General features: G+C 41.3%; 1 protein-coding gene across 1 annotated transcript in view; it reads right to left on the minus strand.

Moving 5' to 3' along the window:
- The window catches only part of AP3M1 (adaptor related protein complex 3 subunit mu 1), a 38,899-nt gene extending 20,269 nt beyond the window's left edge, over window positions 1-18,630 (minus strand). The window contains 7 exon segments of the mRNA XM_040436540.1: window positions 2,166-2,251; window positions 13,516-13,573; window positions 13,575-13,655; window positions 16,392-16,436; window positions 16,438-16,569; window positions 18,357-18,599; window positions 18,601-18,630. Coding sequence (XP_040292474.1) covers window positions 2,166-2,251; window positions 13,516-13,573; window positions 13,575-13,655; window positions 16,392-16,436; window positions 16,438-16,569; window positions 18,357-18,599; window positions 18,601-18,630 — 675 coding nt within the window.
- Between the last annotated feature and the right edge of the window lie 8,284 nt (window positions 18,631-26,914).

Here is a 26,914-nt window from a genome sequence, read left to right on the forward strand (position 1 = left end):
GTTGCAACAGGACAAAGACCCAAAGCATAGAGATAAATCAACAACAGAATAGCTTAAACAGAAGAAAATACGCCTTCTGGTGTGGCCCAGTCAGAGTCCTGACCTCAACCCTATTGAGATGCAGTGTGCATGACCTAAAGAAAGTGTTCACACAGACATCCCCATGAATATTGCAGAACTGAATCAGGTCCTTTAATGTAGGAAATGTCAAAAATACTCCTGGACTCGTTGTGCACATCGGATCCTGCAACTACAGGAAACTTTGTTGAAGTTAGGCTGCAAAGTAGGTTCAACCAGTACTAAATCGCAAGGGTGCTACATACTTTTTTCTACCTGCAACTGTGAATGTTTACATGGTGTGTTCAGGATAAAAACATTGTAACATTTAATTCTTTGTGAGTTATTAGTTTAAGCAGAACTGTGATTGTCTATTGTTGTGACTTAGATGAAGATCAGATCACATTTTATGACCAATTTGTGCAGAAAACCATATCATTCCAAAGGGTTCACATACTTTTTCTTGCAACTGTATTTATTAATGTTCTTGTAGAAGGCTTGCACGGTAAAATATCAAGTTTTGCAGATTACACTAAACTGTGTAAAGTAATTAATAAGGAAGAGGACAGTATACTGCTACAGCGGGATCTGGATAGATTGGAGGCTTGGACAGAGAAGTGGCAGATGACGTTTAACACTGACAAATGTAAAGTTATGCACATGGGAAGGAATAATGCAAGTCACCCGTACATACTAAATGGTAAAACACTGGGTAACACTGACATGGAAAAGGACCTAGGAATTTTAGGTCCTAAGCTGTAGAAACCAGTGTCAGGCATAGATACCCATGATGAGAACATAGTCCTACCACTTTACAAATCAATAGTCAGAGCACACATGGAGTACTGTGTACAGTTATGGTCTCCTGTGAACCAGGCACACATAGCAGAGCTGGAGAGGGTTCAGAGGAGGGCTACTAAATAACTGGAATAGGGGGACTACAGTACCTTGAAAGATTATCAAAATTAGGATTATTCACTTTAGAAAAAAAGACGACTGAGGGGAGATCTAATAACCATTTATAAATATATCACAGGTCAATACAGAGATCTCTCCAGTCGTCTGGATAAAAGAAGGTTTGTACACAAACGTAGAAGAGGATTCTTTACAGTAAGAGCAGTGAGACTATGGAATTCTCTGCTTGTGGAGATGGTGATGGTGAGTTCACTAAAAGAGTTCAAGAGGAACATGGATGTATTTCTGGAGTGTAATAATATTACAGGCTATAGCTACTAGAGATGGGTTGTTGATCCAGGGTGTTATTCTGATTGCCTGATTGGAGTTGGGGAAAATTGGCTCCTACCTCACTTTTTTTTTTGCCTTCCTCTGGATCAACTTGCAGGATAACAGGCCGAACTGGATGGACAAATGTCTTTTTTCGGCCTTATAAACTATGTTACTATGTAACATAGAGGCAGTCGTGCTAACAAAGTGACATGCCACTTGGCTTCCTGAGCACATCTGCCACAATGCTAAAACCCACATCATTTGCACATTGGTGCTATATTCCACTATTTACTAACATACGAACAAAGGGGGGCATTTATCAAACTGGTGTAAACTAGAACTGGCTTATTTTGCCCATAGCCACCAATCAGATTCCACCTTTCATTCTGGACAGCTCCTTTTGAAAATGAAAGAAGGAATCTGATTGGTTGCTATGGGCAACTAAGCCAGTTCTACTTTACACCAGTTTCCTCAAAGTTTTTAAGTCATAAAAAAAAAAAAAAAAGACATCTGTCCATCCAGTTCAGTCTGTTGATCCAGAGGAAGGCAAAAAAATGCCATGAGGTTGAAGCCAACTTCCCTCATTTAAGGGGGGGGAGGAAAGAATCCTTCCCGACTCCAATCCGGCAATCAGAATAATTCCTAGGATCAACGACATCTCCAGAAATCTTAGTAACTATAACTTGTAATATTATTACACTGCAGAAATACATCCAAACCCCTCTTGAACCCTATTAGTGATTTAACTGCTCTTACAATAAAGAATCCTCTACTATGTTTGTGCAGAAACCTTCTTTCCATTTGAAGTACAGTATATGTATAACCAACTAAACTTTCACACGAATACTCTTGGAACGTTTTCACTTTAGATTTATTTTTACCATGAAGGACAGTGTAAGATCAGGCATCCCAGTCATCTTTATACAAGCATCAATGACTCCTTGAATCTCTGCAAACACAGTGGAACCTGGCAGAGAAAAGCAGTAAGGTTAACTAGTAGCTATTACAAAAATTGGCAATATGGCCCGTTATAAACAGATTAACATTTCATAGTGATGTCAATAAAAATGAAAACACATTTAGGTAAAGTACTATAGGCAACAAGTGGCCTGCTCTTCAGCTCTCCACTAGATATGCTTAAATAATAATGCTTTTCTAATATTTTTTTTAGCAGATACAATTCATTTAGGAATTTGAGCTGCCCAGGACTGGTGATCACAGACTGATGCATTTTAATGGATGTAGTTAATGGCAAACTGTATATAATATACAGTATTAGGAAAGACTATTTTATAGACAATAATTCAATCAGTGTTGATAGTGGACAGAGAACAGTCACACAAAAAAAATGTGAAATTCTACAGCTCTAAATGCAGAGTTTAAAGGTGTTGTCCGGGTTCATAGCTGAACCCGGACATACCCTTATTTTCACCCAGGCAGCCCCCCTGAGGCTAGCATCGGAGCATCTCATGCTCCGATGCGCTCCCTTGCCCTGCGCTAAATTGAGCAGGGCATGGGCTCTTTGGTTTATCATAACACACTGCCATGTGTTCGGTGACGTCACCAGCTCTAATGAGCGGGCTTTAGCGCTGCCCTAGCCGTTTTACTGGCTAGGGCAGCGCTAAATCCCGCCCCATCAGTGCCGATGACGTCACCGGGGTTTCCTGGCAGCCCCATGAAGAGCCCGGTAAGTCACCGGATCTTCAAAAATGCCTTTGCCCTGCTCTGATGCTCAAGTCAGGGGGGCTGCCTGGGTGAAAATGGAGGAATGCCCGGGTTCAGCTCTGAACCCCGACAACCCCTTTAAAGGCTATGTACACATTTGGGGGCATTTTTTAAAATTATTGCATTGTACTTATTTGGAGATAAAAATCATTTTTTCAATTTATCTTTATTAAAAATATGGAATCTTTTTTTGTGTACATAGCTGTGATGCTGTAGTAGCAGTCTGTGGATTTTCTCTCTTTTCCATCAGTTGGGAGCAGACAGACTCCTTATCTCTGCTATGCGACTTTATAAACACTCATTAAACCTCCATCCTTATCTTACTGATATGAATGTGGCTTAAATAAGTGTTTATGACCTCTTAGTAGTTTAGAGAAGAGGGTTAATAGATGACCGGAACAAAGTGAAAGTAACAGTCACAGTAACAGTCACAGTTAGAAAAACAGTTAAGCCCTTTGCAACAGAATAGCTCAATATTTTTAATAAAGGCCAATTGAAAATATGACTTTTAGCCAAAAATTTGTAAAATGCAATCATAAACAAAAAGTGCCTCCAAAGGTGTAGATAGCCTTTAAAGGGCTTCTGTCACCCCCAAAACACATTTTTCATTTTTGGGCTTGTTAAAATCCTTATTGAACGACTATTCCCTATATAGGGCTCTTACCATCGTCTGTGGCTTTGTTTCATTAAAAATCGATCTTTTAAAATATGCAAATGACTTCACTCTCCGGCTGGCCCTGTCAGCATTTCAAATCCCGCGCCTGTCTTCTCTCAGAGCGCCTGCGCCGAATGAAGGACGCTCCCCTCCTCAGCACTCCCTCAGTGCGCCTGCGCCGATGACGTCACCGAAAGAGAAGACGTCATCGGCGCAGGCGCACTGAGGGAGTGCTGAGGAGGCGAACGTCCTTCTCTCAGAGCGCCTGCACCGAATGAAGACAGGCGCGGGATTTGAAATGCTGACCAGGCCAGCCTGAGGAGGAGAGCGCTCGCTGGCCCTGTCAATCAACAGGAGGAGGGGGCGTTTTTTTAAAAGGAGGATGCGGCGGCTACCAGCAAGTAGACGCCCTACTTGCTAGTAGTGAAGTCATTTGCATATTTTAAAAGATCGATTTTTAATGAAACAAAGCCACAGACCAAGGTAAGAGCCCTATATAGGGAATAGTCGTTCAATAAGGATTTTAACAAGCCCAAAAATGAAAAATGTGTTTTGGGGGTGACAGAAGCCCTTTAAGCTAAGAGAGCACATTATTGCTGGGGTTTATCTTGTGTACAGCTGAAAAATGTGAAAAAACAGTATGGATTCATTAATTATGCATGTACAGTTAAATATTGTCAATGTGGTTGTCAACACATATGCTACTGATAAATGTAACCTAGGGTGTAGCTTGGCATTTAAACATCTCATTTTCAGCAACTGCAAATACTTTGCATTACTTACCATATTTTTTTACCCTATAAAGATTCACTTCCCTCCCCCCGCAAGTGGGGGAAAATGTCAATGCACCTTATGGAAGTAGCTCATCTAGTACAGGATGGCCCTGGGCTCCTGTACTCATTCGCTTACGTGGTGCTTTCTCTTGATGCTCCTCTGTGCTGTGTATCTGCGCACAGTAGGGAGCAAGTTGGCGCACTGTGACCTTCGCCTATGCAAGAGTGTCGGGGCCACAGCATGCGGCAGGATGAACAGGAAGAGATCTGTAATGACCGGAGCGGGTGGCGTCTAGAGGACGCAGATTGTAAGTGTGTATTTTTTTCTCTGATAGCGAGTATGGGGGGGTCTGAAAGTGAGATCTGAATAGCAGCAGTTCACATTGGGCTCTGATTGGAGGTCTGAGTTGGGGTCTTATTAACATTGGTGGTCTGATTTACACTGGGGGGTCTGATTAGGGCTCTGAGCTGAGGATTGATTAACATTGGGTGTCTGATAAAATAAAATAAAAAAAATTTATGTTCCTCCTCTAAGGCTACTTTCACACTAGCGGTAGGATAGATCCGACAGGCTGTTCACCCTGTTGGATCCGTCCTGCTGCTATTTCGACGTGCCGCCGGACTGACGCTCCGTCCCCATACAACTATAAGTGGGACAGGGGGCGGAGCTCTGGCGCAGCACGGCAGTGCGTCGGTGAGAGGCCGCCGGACTAAAAGTACTGGCATGTCCGACTTTTTAGTCCGGCGGCCCTCTCACTGCGCACTTCTGTGCTGCGCCGGAGCTCTGCCCCCTGTCCCCATTATAGTCAATGGGGGACAGAGCGGCAGTCCGGCGGTACGACGAAATAGCAGCAGGACGGATCCGGCCTGCTGCTAGTGTGAAAGTACCCTAAAACCTACATCTTTATGGGGTTAAAAATACGGTATACGTGATTTTAAATTTGCATTCAGAATTCCGGTGGCTGTCACTTGGCTAACCTGTTAGGGTTGTCTGTCAAGCTGCTAAAAAGCAATATACCCTGCTAAACTGAATGCTGCAAAATATTAGGATGTGCTGAGTAACTTTGTTTTTTCTTTTTGCAGTGTGCATTCAGAGGTTTGGCTGTCTTCATTTTGTTCTTACACTCCTGACTAACCCCATCTTTCCCATTTTAAATTAGTGTAGCAGAATACACCTAAATATAAATACACCAAAACAATACAAATTTGTGCTATCGCTATATGTACATCCACTCCAAAAAATATAACACCACAAAACAGTATCAGTAAAAATACCATCATATTTATTAAACTTATTACATTGCTTTACACTGTGGTCTTTGTTCCCCTTTCATAAGTTATGTATTTTACAGTATGACACCTGGTTTCATGTAGGTATGTGTCTGCATTTTAATGATTATTTTACTCATAGAGGTAGCCTTCCCTAAATTCATTGGAGCTCGGTTGTCACCAAGAGAGGTAACATTTTGCGCAGGTTCCCATCCAAAAGAAGTTGCCTTGCCTTGGTGGATGGGCACAGATAATTTTGATAAACATGAGGTACTTTGTAAATATTTTTTTTATTTATATAGTAAGTATTGTATTGGTTCATAGGTTCTGGGTTTGCAGCCGCCGAATACAGATTTTCTGCAGCTCCTATACAGCCTAGAATAAGCCAGTGAAACTACAGGTTCTAAGCTATTTTACAGTAATTGAATGACAGAGTTTTGTGCTGTTCCACAATCACTGCACAAGGAAAGAATAGCTAAGCTCTGACAATCACCCATTGTGAATGGTGGGTCCTGACTTATCTATACACTGAGATAATATTAATATAATTAATATAATTACAGGCAGGATAAGAATGACAGGTAAGTAGATAACTGCATCTGTACAAACCAAGAGGGGGTGCCAATTATTAGACATAAAGCAAACAAAAAAAAAGTGCGCAAAGAGCTATTTTTTTCATGTATAGTAGGTATAATACCACTTTAATTCAGAATAATCCTTATTCCACAGTTTTATTGTTTGTATGAGTAATGTTGTTCTGCATAGTTTTTTTGGTTTGCTTCTGCATGCTAGCTTTATGGATGTGCTTTTTCTTTATTAGAATTATTAGACATAGTGGACAATGCGGAAACTGCAGGATTTTTTTATAATTTTTTTAATATACAGTATAGAAAAAATATTTAAAATTCTTTGACTTCCGGGTTCCGGCGCCAGCATGAGAGGACACGCTGATTAGAGCTCTCTCCCCATGAGCCTGCAAGAACCGTGAATTTAAGCGACCCAGCAGTCCGAAATTCTCCTACGATAAAGTTTGGCTATCTCCCACAAGAACACCGGAGTGTATGGATCGCTATATAGAGCAAATGGGGAGCAGAACGAGACAGAACAGCAAGCAAAAGTCAAGCAGCGCGCAAACGTGCATCCTAAGATGGCGGATCCCGCCCCCATGAAGAGAGCAGCTGGACAAGACGACTCAAAATGCCGGTGTTTCCTCCCGGAAGATGGAGAGGCCATCTAATGACTCAACAGGGGTCGACTATAACCGACTAGCTGGAGGGTAGCGGCTAGAATACTGCCTGATCTCCAAGGAATCGCTGTCCACTACAGTGGCGGATTCGCTCTCCACATCTACAGAATGAAATAGCTGGGGCACGGTCAGCGTCTGTATGAAGTGGAGGACAGAGTCTCCAAGCTAGAGGACGAACACAATGCAAACGCCGAGCTGTGGACAGACAACAAAAGACCGAATGAAAAGGTCGAAGACCTTGAAAATCACTCTCGACGAAATAATCTGAGGTTGGTCGGAGTGCCAGAGTCATTAACTACACAGGATCTATTCACGATCTGTGAGAAAGACCTACCGGAGGCGCTCAATATTGTGATGAAATGCAAGGTGGAAAGAGCGCACAGGATCGGGCCGCCATTACCAGCAAGAAGAGGGAGAGAGAGAGTCAAGAACACCCAGCACTGAACAATCGCCCCAGACAAGTAATCACCAGGTACCTGGACTTTCTAACAAAGCGGCCATTATCAGAGCATACAAAAGCCGTAAGGGTCCATTGGAGATAAGGGAACACAAAGTGATGATTTTTGAAGATTATTCGGCATCGGTGGCTAAAAAGAGAAAGGAGTTCTCCACTGTATGTTCGGAACTTTATCATTCCCAAACCAAATTTGCCTTACTATTCCCCGCAACATTACGGATCTACTCCCCAGATGGATCGTACAATACCTTTCATACACCGCAGGAGGCAAGATCAGCAATGCAAGATGGCGGGATTGCAAGATGATGGCGGGAGAGCGCGGGAACCCAGTCAGCGCAGAGCGGAGGGGAAACAGCAGATGCGAGAGCGAGAGCAGAGATGAGGAATATGCAGGACTGACATAACAACAGAAGATAGCGGTGAAAACTGTAGAATGTGATTCATGTTGGGTGGGAAGCGGTTATATGAATGGGAGAGAATGTAATGTCAGTTTTATAATGTGTAACCTAAAAGATGGGAACGATTTTTGAATAGTAAGATAGTAACTAGTTTAAGACGCGGATGCGGGAGAAAAGACGCAACATAATAGGATCCGTGTAAACAGGTTTGCAAACTCTGAGTATATATCACTGGGTCATTATTAGACCGTTTAAAATGCAGGAGGGAGAAATGGGAGTAAATCAACGAGTCCATAGGAGGGGGAGTAGTCTCATGCTGGGAAGAAGTCAGAGATACACAGCATGGAGAAAAGCAAAAGTTGATAAAAGAAAAGTTAATGTTTTTTTTTGATGAACTGTTGGGGAACACAGGCGCATGCTACCTATGAAAAAAGAGAAAAAGTAGGCACTAAAGGGAATAGGGCGATAAGCAACCCTAGGGAGTTTTTAATATGCCTAAGTTTATAACATGGAACGTGAAGGGACTGAATTCCCCACAGAAAAGGTTAATGGTGTTAAGGCATTTAAAAAGGTTAGGAGCAGATATTGCAATACTGCAAGAAACGCATCTTCAGGAAGATGATTATAACCGTATGCAGAGACTATGGGTAGGTAGAGTAGTTGGAACCCCAGCAATAGGGAAGAAAGGCGGCGCTATGATCCTAATCCACAAAAGATTGGCACACATGACAGTTCAATGTATTGATATCAAGGAAGGTAGTCTAATACATATATGTATGAGCTCGCCATCAGACACATGGAGCATATATAATATATATGGACCAAATGACAGTAATACAGTATTTTTTGCAGACCTAAATGAAATGCTGATCAAAGACACAGTCAATATCAAGATAGTGACAGGGGATATGAATACGGTGGTGTCGCATGTAGAAGACAGAGAGACGCATAGGGAGCAGGCAGTAGTCCCCAGACACCGGGACAAGATACTCCAAAAGGTAATGCCGTCTAGAAATCTCACAGACGTGTGGCGATATTTCTATCCGGAAGGGAGGGAATTTACTCACTTTTCTGCAGTGCATAATTCTTGGTCGCGACTAGATTATTTTTTTGTGTCGGAAAATGCACTGCAGAAATTGTCGTCAATAGAGATTGGTGATATGGCCATATCTGATCATTCGCCGGTCATGTGGGACATGCTAGATACTGTACCCAGAGGCACTGACTACATATGGAGATTTCCCTCAGATCTAGCTCAAAATGAGCAATTTGCAGAAAAACTCACACATTGGTGGATCGAGTATTGGGATGCCAATTCAGAAAGTGGAGATCCGCACTTAGTATGGAGAGCAGGAAAAGCTGTAATGAGAGGTCAGATTATGAATTTACCACAGGGTTAAGAAAATCCATTCAATCCAAACTCCAAGACTTGTCAAAGGAGCTAAGGAGGAGCTATACAGAATTTAGGGCAAATCCATCTCTACTGAATAGACAGACGTGGTTGGCAACCAAAAACAACTATGAAAAATGGTTGAAGCAGAAAGAGGAGTATTATGGTCTAAAGAGAGAAGCTCACTTATTTAAATATGGAAATAAATCAGGTAAGCTTTTGGCGAACCTAGCTAAGGGCCTAAAGTGCACATCAACAATACCTCTTTTAAAAAACTCAAAAGGAACAGTGAGTCATGACCCAAAAGAGATAATAGAAATCCTGCGCGATTTTATAAATCCCTATCATTACTAACGCGAATACCAGAGGATGACCTGTCTAAACGTAATCAACCTGTCACAGAACTAGAGGTTTTAAATGCCATCGATCAGCGAAAAATGGTAAAGCCCCAGGCCCAGATGGCTACTCCAATGAATTCTACAAAATAATGGCCCCCAAAATAACACCCATTCTCTCAACACTGTATAACCAAATATTACAGGGATCACCCATACTAGCGGAAATGAACACTGCGTATATAAAAGAAGTACCAAAAACCAGGAAAAGATGGGACTCTGCCGTCCTCCTACCGTCCGATATCGCTAATTGACAATGATATAAAATACTTATCAAAAATAATGGCAGATAGGCTTTCGACGGTAATGCCAAAACTGATATCGCGTCACCAAACTGGTTTTATCAAGGGAAGATCAGCAGTATATAACATTAGAAAGGTATTAGCAATCCTAGATGTCATTAAAATTTCACCAAATATGTACCCGGCTCCAGCTTTATTAACAATAGACGCTGAAAAAGCGTTTGATAACGTAGATTGGGGATGGCTCAACGAAGTGTTAGATCATATGAAGCTAACAGGACCATTCAGAACATACATCTCTTCACTATATAAGGATCCCACAGCTAGAATACATATACCCGGGTACATATCGCAACCTTTTCAGCTCCAGAAAGGGACTAGGCAAGGCTGCCCATTATCACCACTACTATTCAACCTAGCCCTGGAACCGCTGTCCAGGAAATTAGCAACACATGAGACTATTTCAGGAATTAAAATTGGGGAATCATTGACGACGCACGCATTATATGCAGATGATCTATTATTATTTTTATCTCAATACCGAACAGATATACCCAAAGTATTTGAGCAGATAGAAAACTTTGGCAAACTTTCAGGTTTCAAAGTCAACCAAACCAAATGTGAATTGCTAGATCTGTCCCCTTTAGCGAACAGGAGTGATAGACCAAAGGAGTCTGAAAAGGTAGTAGTGACTTCACAAACAATAACATATCTGGGAATTAAAATAGGGAAAACCCCCGATAAACTCTATACCCTAAACTACCCCCCGTTAAATCAGTAAGATTATAGCAGAACTGAAAACATGCAGGAACTTACCCCTGTCATTTTTAGGACGCTGTCATCTTATAAAGATGATGAGCTTTAGCAAGCTTTTACCCAATGCAAACGCTCCCAATATTGATCAAACATACAGACATACAAAAACTCAACAGAGAGTTTAGAAAGTTCATATGGCAAGGAAAGAAGCCGAGAATTGCACTCAGCAAGTTAACTAGAACTAGAGGCAATGGAGGCGTAGGCATGCCAGATATCAGGAGATATAACTTAGCGAGCTTAATGAGACACAATATAGACTGGTTAAAAGGCTCACACACTATTCAGTATTAGACATTGAAACGGAAATGGTCAAACCCTGGAGTTTAAACGCCACCATATTACACACAAAGTACTCGGATATACCAAAAGTGGTAAAATACAGTGTGCTATTGAGGGACTCCATAGCTGCATGGAAGGCAACAAGAAAACTATATCAATTACCGGTAACTCTATCTAAACATATGGCACTTTGGTCACACCCAGAATTTAAGGCATTCTCAATAAACAAGCAAATTACAAAATGGAACGAGTTGGGGATTAAAGAAGTGAAGCACCTCTGGCACAAAGGAGAACCCAGATATTTAAGTTTTGAAGAGGTACAAACAATATATAACATCCCGAAATCACACATTTCAGCATATCATCAACTGATAGCATTTCTGAGACCCAGAGTACAAGATATCACCAATGAAAGGAAAACCAACCCCTTTGATTCCCTGATAGGAACAAGTACATCAGTGTCTTCGCTGGCTCACATATATGGAGCAATGAATGAAAGAGTATCACGTCAGGGAGATAGATCACTATTCCAAGGGTGGGCCAGGGAATTTCCAGAGATGGATCTCCCAGGGGACATAATGGAGGGATGGGACAAAGTATGCAGATGGGTAAACAACGAAATATGGAGGGAGACACAATACAAAATTATGCATAAAGCAATATATGGTTTCCATACCCCTAGGGACCAGGGAACTGTGGACACGGGCAGGATCACGCACTGTCCAAAATGTCACCTGACGAATACGGATGTTCTGCACGGTCTGTGGTCTTGCCCGGAGACTAAAAAAATTTGGGAGACGTTGGTATATGAGATTAGACACAAAATGAAGGTGACGCTCCCAATAGAGCCAACCTTATTTCTATTCCATAGACGGAAAAACACAAGCAAAGAGAAATTTCCCTCAATACTGCATATGTTAATAATAGCAGCTAAGAGAAGTCTATTAAGACATTGGTTGAAAGAAAACACACCTTCGATATCAGAAACCCTAAAGGACATGAAAAAATGTCTAAACCTAGAGAAAATAGAGGCAGAATATCAGAAGACCAAATTAACAAACGCATTTTTTGGGAAATGGAGACCTTATATTGCGGCCTTTCTTTCAGCAGATGAAACAAGGGAGGTAGTGCGGCCATTCCAATATACGGAATGGTTTCTGAAATTGTATCCATCAGACCCCTGGCACTCGCTATTCCTTGAACAACAACGACGACAACCTACATTGTGAATAAATGAGACATACAACTTAATCATTCTACGGTGCCCTACTGAGAAAGAAAGAAAAAAAAAGGAATCCACAGGAAAAGAAGGTTAGGTAGCATGTGTTGGGGGGGGGGGGGGGGCAGAGTTTCTTTTAATAATTACTGAATAAAACTGTTCGTAAAAAAGGGTCGCAGAGTGTAATTGATGCCCTGGCACTATTAAATAAAGCTTACTCAGGGATGGCATCAGGGTAAGGGCATTATTATTGTTATAACTGTACATTTGTATATGCACTGCAAACAAGAAATATGTGATGGAATTTTTATGATGTACTAATGTAACAACTTTTTGAAAAACCGAAATAAATCAATTTTGTTTAAAAAAAAAAAAAAAAAATTCTTTAACATTCTTTAACATAAAAATGTTATTTCAACAATAGATAATTTTCTGATGACACGGTCCTTTAAAGGGGTTCTGCACTTGTTTAAACTGATGATCTATCCTCTGGATAGATCATCAGCATCTGATCGGCGGGGGTCCGACACCCGGGACCCCCGCCGATCAGCTGTTTGAGAAGGCTGCTGGAGCGCCACTGCCTTCTCACTGTTTACCGCTGGCCGAGTGACGTCACAACTTGCATCAACTGGCCTGGGCGGGGCTAAGCTCCATTCAAGGGGAACGGAGCTTAGCCCCGCCCAGGCCAGTGATACTAGTCGTGACATCACTGGGCCTGCGGTAAACAGTGAGAAGGCCGCGGCGCTGCTGGAGCACCGCTGCCTTCTTAAACAGCTGATCGGCGGGTTCCCGGGTCCCCCGCCGATCAGATGCTGATGATCTATCCAGAGGATAGATCAGCAGTTTAAACAAAGTGCAGAACCCCTTTAAGTAGAAATCCTACCAGTTTGATGATAATTTAGCTTAATTGTTTATGAGCTGTTAGGAAAGTAAAAGATAAGGGCTACAGATTACAGATGTCATAGCAGCTCTCTAAAGAGGAGAAGCAGTGGTCTGCAGACACAGTGAAACTGGAAGCTGTAGAAGTCAGGCTACTGAAATTGTTTTCAATAAAGACCAAATTTAAAAAAATAGGCCAAAAAAAAAAAAAATGCAATAATAAAAAAAAAATTGTCCCCAGAGTCTTTAATCACCCACCACCACACACTCAAGTATCGAGTAGCTCTTTAACCAGTGTTATTAACTTTATAGCACAGGTTTCGGGACACCGGCCAGTGGCCATTTAATTATCAACTGTGGGAATACACTAGACATGAAGAATACTTATTGCAAATTAAAGGTAATTATGGCATTACTGCTGGCAGGGTTATTTTATTTTTTCTGTATTTCTACAGAACCTTGTAAAATGTGTATACAATTTGTATTACCTGACTTGTCTATGATTGCATCCACTTCTTCGATTACATCAAATAGGCCTCATTGTTGGTGTATATTTCACTCCTGCTCTTCTCCAGGGTATATTTGAGAGCTGTCCAGTTGGCCAGAGTTTCCCCCATATTGCTACTCCCTTTTAACATAACAGAAATACATGAAGACATAACCCCTTTTGAGTATTATAACAAGTAAATTCCAAGATGCTTTCCATGTATAGCATGCCTTATACAGTTGTGTTCAAAATAATAGCAGTGTGTTTAAAAAAGTGAATAAAGCTCCAAATCCTTATAATAGCTTCTATTTCCGGGCCACACAAATGCATTGGGAAACATACACATTTATTCCAAATCAAAACATAAAGAAAAATATATCAAATATTGTGTCGTTCCTCTAAAAAAAAAAAAAAACCATTCAACTATATAAACTGAAAAATGTTTGAAGATTTTGCTTTCTTTTGAATCACTTAGGCTATGCTCACATCAGTGTTCAGCCTTTCCGTTCTCCTGCTCCGTTATAGGAGCAGGAGAACGGAAAGGACGGATTCGGCACATAACTGAGCCGAGCAGAGCCTACGGAACTCATAGACTATTAATGGGGTCCGTTAGGTTTCCGCTCAGAAGATGATTTTGGAGCGGAGACAAAAGTCCTGCATGCAGGACTTTGTCTCGCTCCAAAATCATCTTCTGAGCGGAAACCTAACGGACCCCATTAAAGTCTATTGGGGTCTGTAGCTCCGTTCGGCTCAGTTATGTGCCGAATCCGTCCTTTCTATCGTTCTCCTGCTCCTATAACGGAGCAGGAGAACGAAAGGCGTGAACGCTGATGTGAACAAGGCCTTAACTAATAATTTGTTGTATAACCACTGTTTCTGAGAACACATCTGTGTTGCATGGAGTCAACCAACTTCTGGCACCTGTGAACAGTATTCCAGCCCAGGATGATTGGACTACATTCCACAGTTCTTCTCCATTTCTTGATTTTGCCTCATGAAACTGCATTTTTGATGTCACCCCACAAGTTGTCTATTGGATTAAGATCCGGGGATTGGGCTGACCACACCATAACGTCATCTTGTTGGTCTGGAACCAAGATGTTGCACGTTTACTGGTGTGTTTGGGGTCATTGTCTTGTTGGACAAGTATTCTGATGTATTCAAACTGATCCATGATCCCTGGTATACGATTAAATAGGCCCACACCGTAGTATGAGAAACATCCACATTTCATGTTGCTTGCGCCACCATGCTTCACACTGTACTGTGGCTTGATTCAGTGTTTGGGGGTCATCTGACAAACTGTCTCCGGCCACTAGACCCAAAAAGAACAATCTTACTTTCATCAGTCCACAAAATGTCTCTTTAGAGCCAGTCAATGTGCTCTTTGGCAAATTGTAAACCTCTTCAGCACATGTCTTTTTTTCAAACAGTGGACTTGGCAAGGGCTTCTTGCAGATAGCTTGGCTTCACATAGTGTCTTTAATTGTATCAGTACTCACAGGTAGCTTTAGACCTTCTTGATCTTCCTGGAGCTGGATTGTTGGCAGAAGTCCTTGCCATTTGGCTCTTCTTCTATTCCATTTGAATGGTAGTTTTTCGCTTTCTTCCACTTCTTTCAGGTTTTAGTTGCCATTTTAAAGCATTTGCGATCATTTTAGCTGAGCAGCCTATTATTTTCTGCACTTCTTTATATGTTTTCCCCTCTCCAATCAACTTTTTAATCAAAGTATGCTGTTCTTCTGAACAATGTCTGGAACGACCCAATTTCCTCAGAATTTTCAGAGAGAAAAGCACTGTAACCAGCATATACAACATTTGCTGCCATCCTTCCTTAAAATAAGGGCAATAATTGGCACCTTTTTTTCAAAGATTGAATGACCTCACTAATTAAACTCCACATGCTATTATTTTGAACATGCCTCTTTCAATAAGTGATTCAATTACACAGAATCAGCAGCATGCATGTCATGAATGTTGTGTCTGTTGGGTTTCTATTACTCTACTACACCTGCTAGTAAATTATTTGCCCATGTAGAAATATCATTTCTACCAAAAACCTGTGAGTGATCAGGTTAGTGATGTCTGGACGGCTATTATTTTGAACACAACTGTATGTATGTATGCCATTTCCTGGCCCAGAGAGCTCTGATCACTTTACACTTAGTCCTGACAATGAGGCAGTTCAGGAATCAGAATTCCTCCACCACAGGGTGCTATCTTACTGTACTTGTAGTGAAAAAAAAAAAAGGAAATTGCTATTTCAGCAAAAGAGCAATTAAAAGATTTGTGCCAGGAAAAAAACAGCAGAATTGTCAGTGTGGACGTGTAGTATACAGTACATGCTTCACTGGCAATCATTTCTCAATGTAGAAACAGCACCTGCTCTAGAAAGAACATTCTGCTTAGTCACAATTTACCTTTAGCCTTTATACACATCCCCTTCACACCCTCTATCTTCAGTTTATGTAAGTGAATAAACACTTTAATACTTTTAATACTTTATGAAGGAAAGGCTATTTAACGTATCTGTTAGATTTATGGCTTTAGAAATAGGAATGGCAGTACCATATTGTTTTCTGGATCCAAGTGTAAGATACCATCTAAATAACAAAAGAAATAATATAAAAAGGGGGAGATTAATCAAAACTGGTAAAGGAAAACTGGGCTTAGCTGCCGTTGGCAACCAATCAGATTCCACCTTTCATTTTCCAAAAGACTTGTGAAAAATGTAAGGTAGAATCTGGTTGCTATGGACAACTAAGCCAGTTTTCCTTTACACCAGTCTGATTAATCTCCCCCAAAGTCTTTTACTAATATGTTATGAAGATGGAAAATGACCCTTCCTGTGTGCAATCCTAAGTGCTGGATGGGGACAGACCTGTGAGGGGAGTTCACTACAGATCTCAGGATTGTAGGGGGCATTGATCAATTCCTTCAGAATATTAGACTCCGTTGCCAGAGGAAATCCATTATCCAGCATTTCTTCCAGTAGCTCATATACAACGACCACAGTGTCTTTCAGACAGTTCTCAGAGCATTCTCCAAAGTAATCCTGCCAGACAATTAATGAATTTTATATGAAAAGAAAGCTCAGTGGAGGAAACTCATGATGAAAAGACATTTTACTATTCATATGAAGAAATCGAATAAACCAAAGTATTGATGGAAGAGACTTTTCAGAATAGAGTAGGACACCATTGTAAACCAACGTGGTACAGCTGAAAAAAGATCAACCAAGGGACACGTGCTGATGTAAATTAAAGAAAATGGTGTGTGAAAAAAAAAAAATCTACTAATGTTATCTAAATCTAAGCATTTTTAAAACCGTTCAATGTTCCTGCCATTACCTTGTCCTCATGGTGATGAAGAGTAGCTGCTCTGGAGAATAAGCTTTTTTCTTCTCCAGTCGGAGGCAGTGCCTCTTGTCTTTTAAGTGGATTTTTACATGAAACAGCTTTTCACCATATTATTTATATGGTCCATTTATATAGGATAACCAAGTCCCCGGTTTATATGGCCTCTTCTCAAGACTGAATACATTTAAAGGGGTTGTCCGAGATTTTGATATTGATGACTATCCTCAGCATATGCCATAATATCAGATCAGCAGGGGTCTGACCTCGTGGCACCCCACTGATCAGCTGTTAGAAGAGGCTGTTGCCACCACGGCCTCTTACTAGGACAGTCACATCACATTCACGTGGCCAAGAGCAGCTGAGTCCCATTAAAGTGACTGGGGCTGAGCTGCGAAACCCAGCATAGCCACTATTTAATGGATGGTGCTGTGCTTGGTAAGCTGCAATGAGGCCTTCTCAAACAGCTGATCTGCGGGGGTTAAGCTTGTCTGACCCCTGCAAATCTGATAGTGATTATCAATCCTGAGGATAATTCATCAATATCACAATCTTGGACAACCCCTTTAATTTTTCCTCATAACTAAGACCCTCCATGCCAGTTTAGCTGTTATTCTTTGTACTTTTTCCAGCTCCAGAGCATTCTTTGCATGGACTGGTGCCCAGAATGGAACTGCCTATTCCAGATGAGGTCGCACCAAAGCTTTGTAAAGTGGTAGTATTACATCCCTGCCCTGCGAATCCATGCCTCACTTAATACATGATAATATCCTGGTAGCCTTAGAAGCAGCTGATTGACATTGTATGCTGTTATTTAATCTACGGTCCTACAAGGACACCCAAATCCTTCTCTATAACTTAGTGACTCCCCCAGTGTTACATCCCCTTGTACATATGATGCACTTAGATTATTATTCACATGGTGAAAACAGGTCAGGAGAGTCCAACTGAAAAAACAATAAGCAACTACATGAACATATTAAAAACCACAATAATGCCAGAAAACCCTTTTAAGAATACATTTTTTTGTGAAATTTACAAATCCTGTTCACAGCAATGTACCTTCTGGTTGCCTCCTGCAAATGATGTTAAACTCCCCACAAATTTGTGCTCAGAATGCACAGGTTTAAAGGGGTTCTCCGACTAGCATATTATTATTATTTTTTTAAAGACGGCAGAATTCTTAAAAAAGAAAAGTCATACAAAGAGGGTATCGATGTGCTGGGTGTCATGAGGAGGCAAATAAATGGATTTTTTTTTTTTCTTACATTTTACAGCAACAATTTCTGGTGTAAATTATGGCAAACACAGATATTTCTTATGCAAAAGTATCTTCCAAGGAAAGGGAGATAGTATCTTTTCTTGGGAGATACCTCTTTGCATATTAGTTTCCCATGGAACACTTCCAATAAATCTCCATACACAGCTGGTCTGTTTAAGGAGACCGAGCACACTGCCTAAACAGATATATTTTTTAAATGATTACCTGAAATGTGTCAGCAACGCGATGCAGGAATTCAATTACGAAAAGTGGCGTCACTTCACTCTGAATTACTGCCACAAAGAATATTTTTTCTCTGTAAATGCTGATAAGATAGTGGTGCGGAGTTGGGATGACTGGGGGCACATTCTCCACATCTGCTGCTTTTTCCTGAGCTTCAAAGAAGTAGTCACAGACTGAGCGGCTCACAACACTTTTCCAATGCTTTTCTAAGAAAATGTCACCAGAAACCATTGATCAGAAAGAGGCTGTGGATCATTTTCTGAGGGGTAAATAAAGATATATTGTATTAATTACACATAGTTCATACATATATAGCAACACTATGCTGGCCATAGACAGCAAGATCTTCACCCAATCCACTCCATATTTATAACTATGCATGGGGAAAAAGGTCCTCTGTTACACACATTTTTCATGTGAATTTAAGACGTTTGTTGCTGGGACTTAAAAAGATTATTATTGTTGAGTCCTATAAGAAAAAAGTCAAGTTGGCTTCTTGAATGATTTAAATTCCAAAATGCAACCATATTTAATCTCTAAAATATGTCCAGTATATGCTGTAAACAAATGTACAGATTGATATTTACCATGTTAAATTATGTGGACAGGTTAAGGTGAACATCCACCTATTATCTGGTCTTATTTATGGTAAACTCATCCTTTATTTTGGTCAAGAGAGTTTTTTCTCATGTCTAAAATAACAAATCTATGATGGAACTAACAAAAATGGTCATGAATCCTCCATGACGGCATACCATGAGAGATGACCTGCCTCCATCCAGGTAGGGACAGGAAGAATAAATTTGACCCTCCTCTGGCATCTCCTCAGTGTCTTTCTGAACCGACAGCCTAGAGAGTCTTTTTTTTTTTTTTTCTTCTTCTTCATTCACACCAACATTTACCTCCTCCTACATACATATCCAACATATATATATATATATATATATATATTTTTTTTTTATTTTTTTTGGGGGGAAAGGGGGACCCATGCCGTCATGGAGGATTAATGAAAAGGAAAATTACCGGTAAGTAATGTGGTTTTTCCCTTTCATCCTCCATGACGGCATACCCTGAGATATAACAGATAAATTTTAATTAGGGAGGGATTATGGCCTGCAAAACCTTTCTACCAAAGGAAAGCTCCTGACGTTCCCTAGTATCCACCCTATAATGTATGATAAACGTATGAGGGCTTGACCATGTTGCTGCCCTACAGATTTGTTCTAAGGATGCGTTTGCTTTCTCAGCACAGGTTGTTGAGACAGATTTTTTAGAGTGGGCCGTCCAAGTCTTTGGTGGAGGAAACTCCCAAGGATTTATAGGACGACAGATATAGCAATTCTTATCCATCCGGACAGGGAATTATTTGTGGCTTTATGACCTTCATGCGCCCCTAGGAATTGTACAAACAAGTAACTTGATTTTCTGAACGGTTTTGTGGTCTCTAGATAGAACAAGATGGCCCTAGGCACGTCTAGTTGTGAAACTTTTCTTCTACTTCTGTTTTTCGATCTGAACAGAATGATGGGACTATAATTTCCTCCTGTCTGTGGAATTGCATGTGACTTTAGGAAGGAAGGAATCATCCAATCTGAAAACGACTCTGTCAGGAAAAACTGAAAAAAAATGGCTCAACCATTTTTAGAACCTCAATCTCGCGTACCCTATGTGCCGAGGTAATTGCCACTAAAATTAGTGTTTTTAACTAAAGGTTTTTTTTTACTTTAGAGAAGCTTCCGACAACGGTTCAAAGGGGGCCATCATCAAACCAGATAGGACTAAATTAAGATCCCATTGAGGGACCGTAGGTCTTAATCTATCTGCCCCTTTCAGAAAACGGATTGACCCACGGGTGATCTGCAATTTTTTGTATCAAACACAGAACTTAATGCTGATATATGGACTCTTAAGATATTTGGACGCAATCCTTCTCAAATTCTGATTGAAAGAAACCCCAAAATAGCTTGAACAGAAAACTTCTGCGAGTAGTTTTTAGATTGGGAACACCAGCTACAGAACCTTTTCCAGACTTTAGAACAAATCTTAGAGGTAACCTCTTTCCTGCTAGCTGCCGTGGTATCAAGTATGGCGTCCGATAAGCCCTTGGACCTCAACGTCACCCTTTCAGGTTCCGAGCTGCCGATGTAGTTTCTCCACCTTGGGATGGTGGACTGGACCCTGAGACAATAGATCTTGTCCTCCAGGGAAGAATCCATGGGCTCTGAACTGAAAGGAGCTTAAGGACAGGGAACCACAACTTTTTTTGGCCACAATGGAGCCAAGATCACATGAGATTTGTTTAGACAACTGAAAGTCCCATTTTTGGGACAGCGTGTCTACCCCTATGTTCCCGAAGGGGTTTTAGGGAAAAGAATTTCTCTAATTTCGTGTTTTCCGCTGAGGCTAACAGATCCACCAGGTCTGTAATCTGGAGAAACACCTGTTTTTCTAGGCTCCATACTGTTGATCTCAGTGAGACCTTGCTTAAGAAATCCGCTTTTGTGTTTAGGGATCCTTTAGGTATACTGCAGACAAGGACTTTAAATGAACTTCTGCCCAGGAAATATTTTTTTTCTGTTATCAGACTTAGACCTACGCGTCTTGTTCCCCTTGATGGTTTAGATAGGCTACCACCGTTGTGTTGTCCGATCTTACTTGAATGTCCTTCCTCTTTATATTCTGGGATAACGCCTTCACAGCTTCCCAAACTGCAGAAAATTCCCTCTGATTTGAAGAGAAAGTCTTCTGATCCTCGGACCATTGTCCTTGGAAAGAGAGATCAGAGCAATGCGTTCCCCATCCCTAAAGGCTAGAATCTGTCGTGATAATTGCAGGTGCTTGGGAACCCAGGAAACCCCACTCTTTAGGTGATCTGGATTTTGCCACCACTGCAGAGACTGCATTAATTGTGAAGGAATTTGAATCGTTTCCTCTAATGAGCCCTGACTTCTGTTCCAACACCCTAGTAACCACTGCTGGAGTATCTGTGTGGAACTGTGCCCATTTTACCACCGGGATGCATGAAGTTAATGTGCCTAGTAGTTTCATAGCTTCCCCGATTGTGCACGCTGAATGCCTCTGGAAGCTTGAAATTTTCTCCATTATCCCTGACACTTTCTGGGTCGGAAGAAAGGTTTTCTGAAGAGTAAAATCTAGGCGAACCCCTAAAAAGGTTAAACTTTGGGATGGACAGGGGTTTGGTTTTTTCCAATTTATTACCCAGCCTGTCTGATAAAGCGTCTGACAGGTTAGGAACAGATTGCTCTCTAGATTTTCTTTTGAGCTTCCCACGATTAGGAGATCGTCTAGGTAGGGGATTATTAAGATGTTACTTCTTCTTAGGTGAGCCACTACTTCTATCATTACTTTTGTAAACACCCTCTGAGAGGAGGTGATTCCAAAAGGGAAGGACTTGGAACTGAAAATGATGTGGCTCCTTCCCTAGAAAAACTGCTATGCGAAGGAATTTTTGAGCATATCGGAATATGGTATTACGCATCTTTTTAATCTATTGAAGCCAAAAAGTCACCTTCTTTTAACAGGCTTAAGGTGGATTTTTGGGATTCCATCTTGAATTTCTCAGATTTTATGAATCTGTTCAGGCTCTTCAAGTTTATTTATCAGACGGAATCCCCCATCTGTTTTTTTATTTTTACAAAAAAAACAACTTTTGAATAATAACCAGACCTTTGCTGAAGGGGAGGAACTGGGATAATAGCCTTTTGAGCAGATTCAAGATACCTTCTTTTAGTTTTCCTTGTAGAAGAACCGATTTTTGAACTGGGGTTACTTTGAAAATGTTTATGGGTGGAGGAAGACCAAAGACAATATTGTAACCTTTTGATATAATATTTAGAACCCAAGGTTTCATGGTCATTTCTTCCCCATTCTTTTAAAAAGAGTTTTAGTCTTCCTCCCACCTGAAGCCTGGCGTCATTACTTGGGAGTTTCCAAATTTTTAGGATTAAACAAGAATCCTCTGCCTCTTTCAATCTTCTGACCTTTCCCTCTGGACCACTGTCCTTCTCTATCCGATCTTTTGGACTGGAATTAACTTCCTTTATTAACTTTCTGAAAGGGAAACTTCCTTTTATTCGTTTCACAGGGAAAGGATTTTTTAGAATCCGATGCCTTCTCTAAACTACTTCCCAAATCCTGTGCTAACATCAGGTTACCGTGAAAGGGCAGACTACATAGTTTCATCTTAGAACTAAAGTAACCTGTCCAGGATTTTAACCAAAGCGCCCTACTGGCCACCACTGCTAACCTCGTGGTTCTTGTCGCCACCCTGACCGATTCCGCAGTGGAATCAGACAAGAAATCCACTGCCTTTAATAAAAGGAGGAAAGAGTCTTTTAACCACCTCAGCCCCCAGTGCTTAAAACACCCTGAAAAGACCAGGCCACTTCTTTTACACTTCTGACCTACACTACTTTCACCGTTTATTGCTCGGTCATGCAACTTACCACCCAAATGAATTTTACCTCCTTTTCTTCTCACTAATAGAGCTTTCATTTGGTGGTATTTCATTGCTGATGACATTTTTACTTTTTTTGTTATTAATCGAAATTTAACGATTTTTTTGCAAAAAAAATGACATTTTTTCCTTTCAGTTGTAAAATTTTGCAAAAAAAAACGAGATCCATATATAAATTTTGCTCTAAATTTATTGTTCTACATGTCTTTGATAAAAAAAAAATGTTTGGGTAAAAAAAAAAATGGTTGGGGTAAAAGTTATAGCGTTTACAAACTATGGTACAAAAATGTGAATTTCCGCTTTTTGAAGCAGCTCTGACTTTCTGAGCACCTGTCATGTTTCCTGAGGTTCTACAATGCCCAGACAGTACAAACACCCCACAAATGACCCCATTTCGGAAAGTACACACCCTAAGGTATTCGCTGATGGGCATAGTGAGTTCATAGAACTTTTTATTTTTTGTCACAAGTTAGCGGAAAATGATGATTTTTTTATTTTATTTTTCTTACAAAGTCTCATATTCCACTAACTTGTGACAAAAATAAAAAGTTCTATGAACTCACTATGCCCATCAGCGAATACCTTGGGGTCACTTGTGGGGTAGTTATACTGCCCTGGCATTCTAGGGGCCCAAATGTGTGGTAAGGAGTTTGAACTCAAATTCTGTAAAAAATGACCTGTGAAATCCGAAAGGTGCTCTTTGGAATATGGGCCCCTTTGCCCACCTAGGCTGCAAAAAAGTGTCACACATCTGGTATCTCCGTACTCAGGAGAAGGTGGGGAATGTGTTTTGGGGTGTCATTTTATATATACCCATGCTGGGTGAGAGAAATATCTTGGCAAAAGACAACTTTTCCCATTTTTTTTATACAAAGTTGGCATTTGACCAAGGTATTTATCTCACCCAGCATGGGTATATGTAAAATGACACCCCAAAACACATTCCTCAACTTCTCCTGAATACAGAGATACCAGATGTGTGACACTTTTTTGCAGCCTAGGTGGGCAAAGGGGCCCATATTCCAAAGAGCACCTTTCGGATTTCACAGGTCATTTTTTACAGAATTTGATTTCAAACTCCTTACCACACATTTGGGCCCCTAGAATGCCAGGGCAGTATAACTACCCCACAAGTGACCCCATTTTGGAAAGAAGACACCCCAAGGTATTCCGTGAGGGGCATGGCGAGTTCCTAGAATTTTTTATTTTTTGTCACAAGTTAGTGGAAAATTATGATTTTTTTTTTTTTTCATACAAAGTCTCATATTCCACTAACTTGTGACAAAAAATAAAAACTTCCATGAACTCACTATGCCCATCAGCGAATACCTTGGGGTCTCTTCTTTCCAAAATGGGGTCACTTGTGGGGTAGTTATACTGCCCTGGCATTCTAGGGGCCCAAATGTGTGGTAAGGAGTTTGAAATCAAATTCAGTAAAAAATGACCTGTGAAATCCGAAAGGTGCTCTTTGGAATGTGGGCCCCTTTGCCCACCTAGGCTGCAAAAAAGTGTCACACGTGGTATCGCCGTATTCAGGAGAAGTTGGGCAATGTGTTTTGGGGTGTCTTTTTACATATACTCATGCTGGGTGAGAGAAATATCTCAGCAAAAGACAACTTTTCCCATTTTTTTATACAAAGTTGGCATTTGACCAAGATATTTATCTCACCCAGCATGGGTATATGTAAAATGACACCCCAAAACACATTCCCCAACTTCTCCTGAGTACCGCGATACCAGATGTGTGACACTTTTTTGCAGCCTAGGTGGGCAAAGGGGCCCATATTCCAAAGAGCACCTTTCGGATTTCACAGGTCATTTTTTACAGAATTTGAGTTCAAACTCCTTACCACACATTTGGGCCCCTAGAATGCCAGGGCAGTATAAATACCCCACATGTGACCCCATTTTGGAAAGAAGACACCCCAAGGTATTCAATGAGGGGCATGGCGAGTTCATTGAAAAAAAAAAATTTTGCCACAAGTTATCGGAAATTGATTTTTTTGATTTTGTTCTCACAAAGTCTCCCTTTCCGCTAACTTGGGACAAAAATTTCAATCTTTCATGGACTCAATATGCCCCTCAGCGAATACCTTGGGGTGTCTTCTTTCCAAAATGGTGTTATTTGTGGGGTGTTTGTACTGCCCTGGCATTTGAGGGTCTCCGCAATCATTACATGTATGCCCAGCATTAGGAGTTTCTGCTATTCTCCTTATATTGAGCATCCGGGTAATGAGATTTTTTTTTTCCGTTCAGCCTCTGGGCTGAAAGAAAAAAATGAACGGCACAGATTTCTTCATTCGCATCGATCAATGTGGATGAAAAAATCTCTGCCAAAAAAAGAAAAAGGAGGGGAAAGGCGTCTGCCAGGACATAGGAGCTCCGCCCAACATCCATACCCACTTCAGCTCGTATGCCCTGGCAAACCAGATTTCTCCATTCACATCAATCGATGTGGATAAATAAATCATTGCCGGGATTTTTTTTTTTATATATACAAAGTGTTTGCCAAAGTATATGAACACCGCCACCTCCTCAGCTCATATGCCTCGGCAAACATATCTTTTACTGCAGAGGAGAAATCTCATCTTGCAGCGCCGCATACACCGACTTGCGTGTAATCTGACAGCAGCGCAATGCTTCTGTCCGAATGCACATCAGTGCTGCAGCTGATCGATCGGTTGGTCCACCTGGAAGGTAAAAAAAAAAAAGAAAAAACCAGGCCGCAAAGCAATAACTTTATTAACTTTAGAACAGAACATATTAACTTTTTTTAAATTTTTTTACTTACCGGTAATTTTTTTTTTGTTTTGTTCTATAAAGGTAAAAAAAACTAACCTCTCCTTCCCCATGGGACAATGTGCAAAGCGCAAATCGCCCAAAGATGTGGCGAAGTACGTTATGCACTTTATCCCAGGTGAAAGGAGAGGTTTGCAGCAGCTGAGAGTAAAAGGGCCCTAATAGCCCTGTGTGCCTGTCCTGTGAGATGCAATCCCTATGCTAGGTGTACCTGTGTGTGGTACTTCCGGAAACACTCACCAAAGCATAGGGCAGGGTGGTCAGGACAGAAATAGCGGGTGTCACGCCTTATTCCACTCCTGCTACAGACACGACATCTTTTTCGGGGTGACGGTTGGGTTGAGGTACCAGGAACGACACTGGGGAAATGTCGCTCGTGTAGACGGCTAACTACACTGGTGGATGGGGCCACGGAACCTCCTGGGTAAAGGAGGTTCTCGATGATCTCTTCCTGGAATTTGAGGAAAGATCGTGTTCTCCCAGCCTTACTGTAGAGAACAAAACTATTGTACAGCACCAATTGAATTAAATATACAGACACCTTCTTATACCAGCGTCTGGTTCTGCGGGAAACTAAATACGGAGCCAACATCTGGTCATTGAAGTCCACCCCTCCCATGAGCGCATTATAGTCGTGGACACAGAGGGGCTTTTCAATGACACGGGTTGCTCGCTCAATTTGGATTGTCGTGTCTGCGTGAATGGAGGAGAGCATGTAAACGTCACGCTTGTCTCTCCATTTCACCGCGAGCAGTTCTTCGTTACACAAGGCAGCCCTCTCCCCCCTTGCAAGATGGGTGGTTACAAGCCGTTGGGGGAAGCCCACGCGACTAGTTCGCGCGGTGCCACAGGCGCAAATCCGTTCTAGAAACAAATGCCTAAAGAGGGCCACACTTGTGTAAAAATTGTCCACATAAAGATGGTACCCCTTGCCGAATAAGGGTGACACCAAGTCCCAGACTGTCTTCCCACTGCTCCCCAGGTAGTCAGGGCAACCGACCGGCTCCAGGGTCTGATCTTTTCCCTCATAGATCCGAAATTTGTGGGTATAGCCTGTGGCCCTTTCACAGAGCTTATACAATTTGACCCCAAACCGGGCACGCTTGCTTGGGATGTACTGTTTGAAGCCAAGGCGCCCGGTAAAATGTTTTGCTCGGGGGTATACAAATCTGCAAATTTCTGGTTGAAATGGTCTATGAGGGGCCGAATTTTGTGGAGCCGGTCAAAAGCTGGGTGGCCTCTGGGACGGGAGGTGGTGTTGTCG

This window comes from Bufo bufo, chromosome 6, assembly GCF_905171765.1.
Source record: "Bufo bufo chromosome 6, aBufBuf1.1, whole genome shotgun sequence".
NCBI lineage: Eukaryota > Metazoa > Chordata > Amphibia > Anura > Bufonidae > Bufo > Bufo bufo.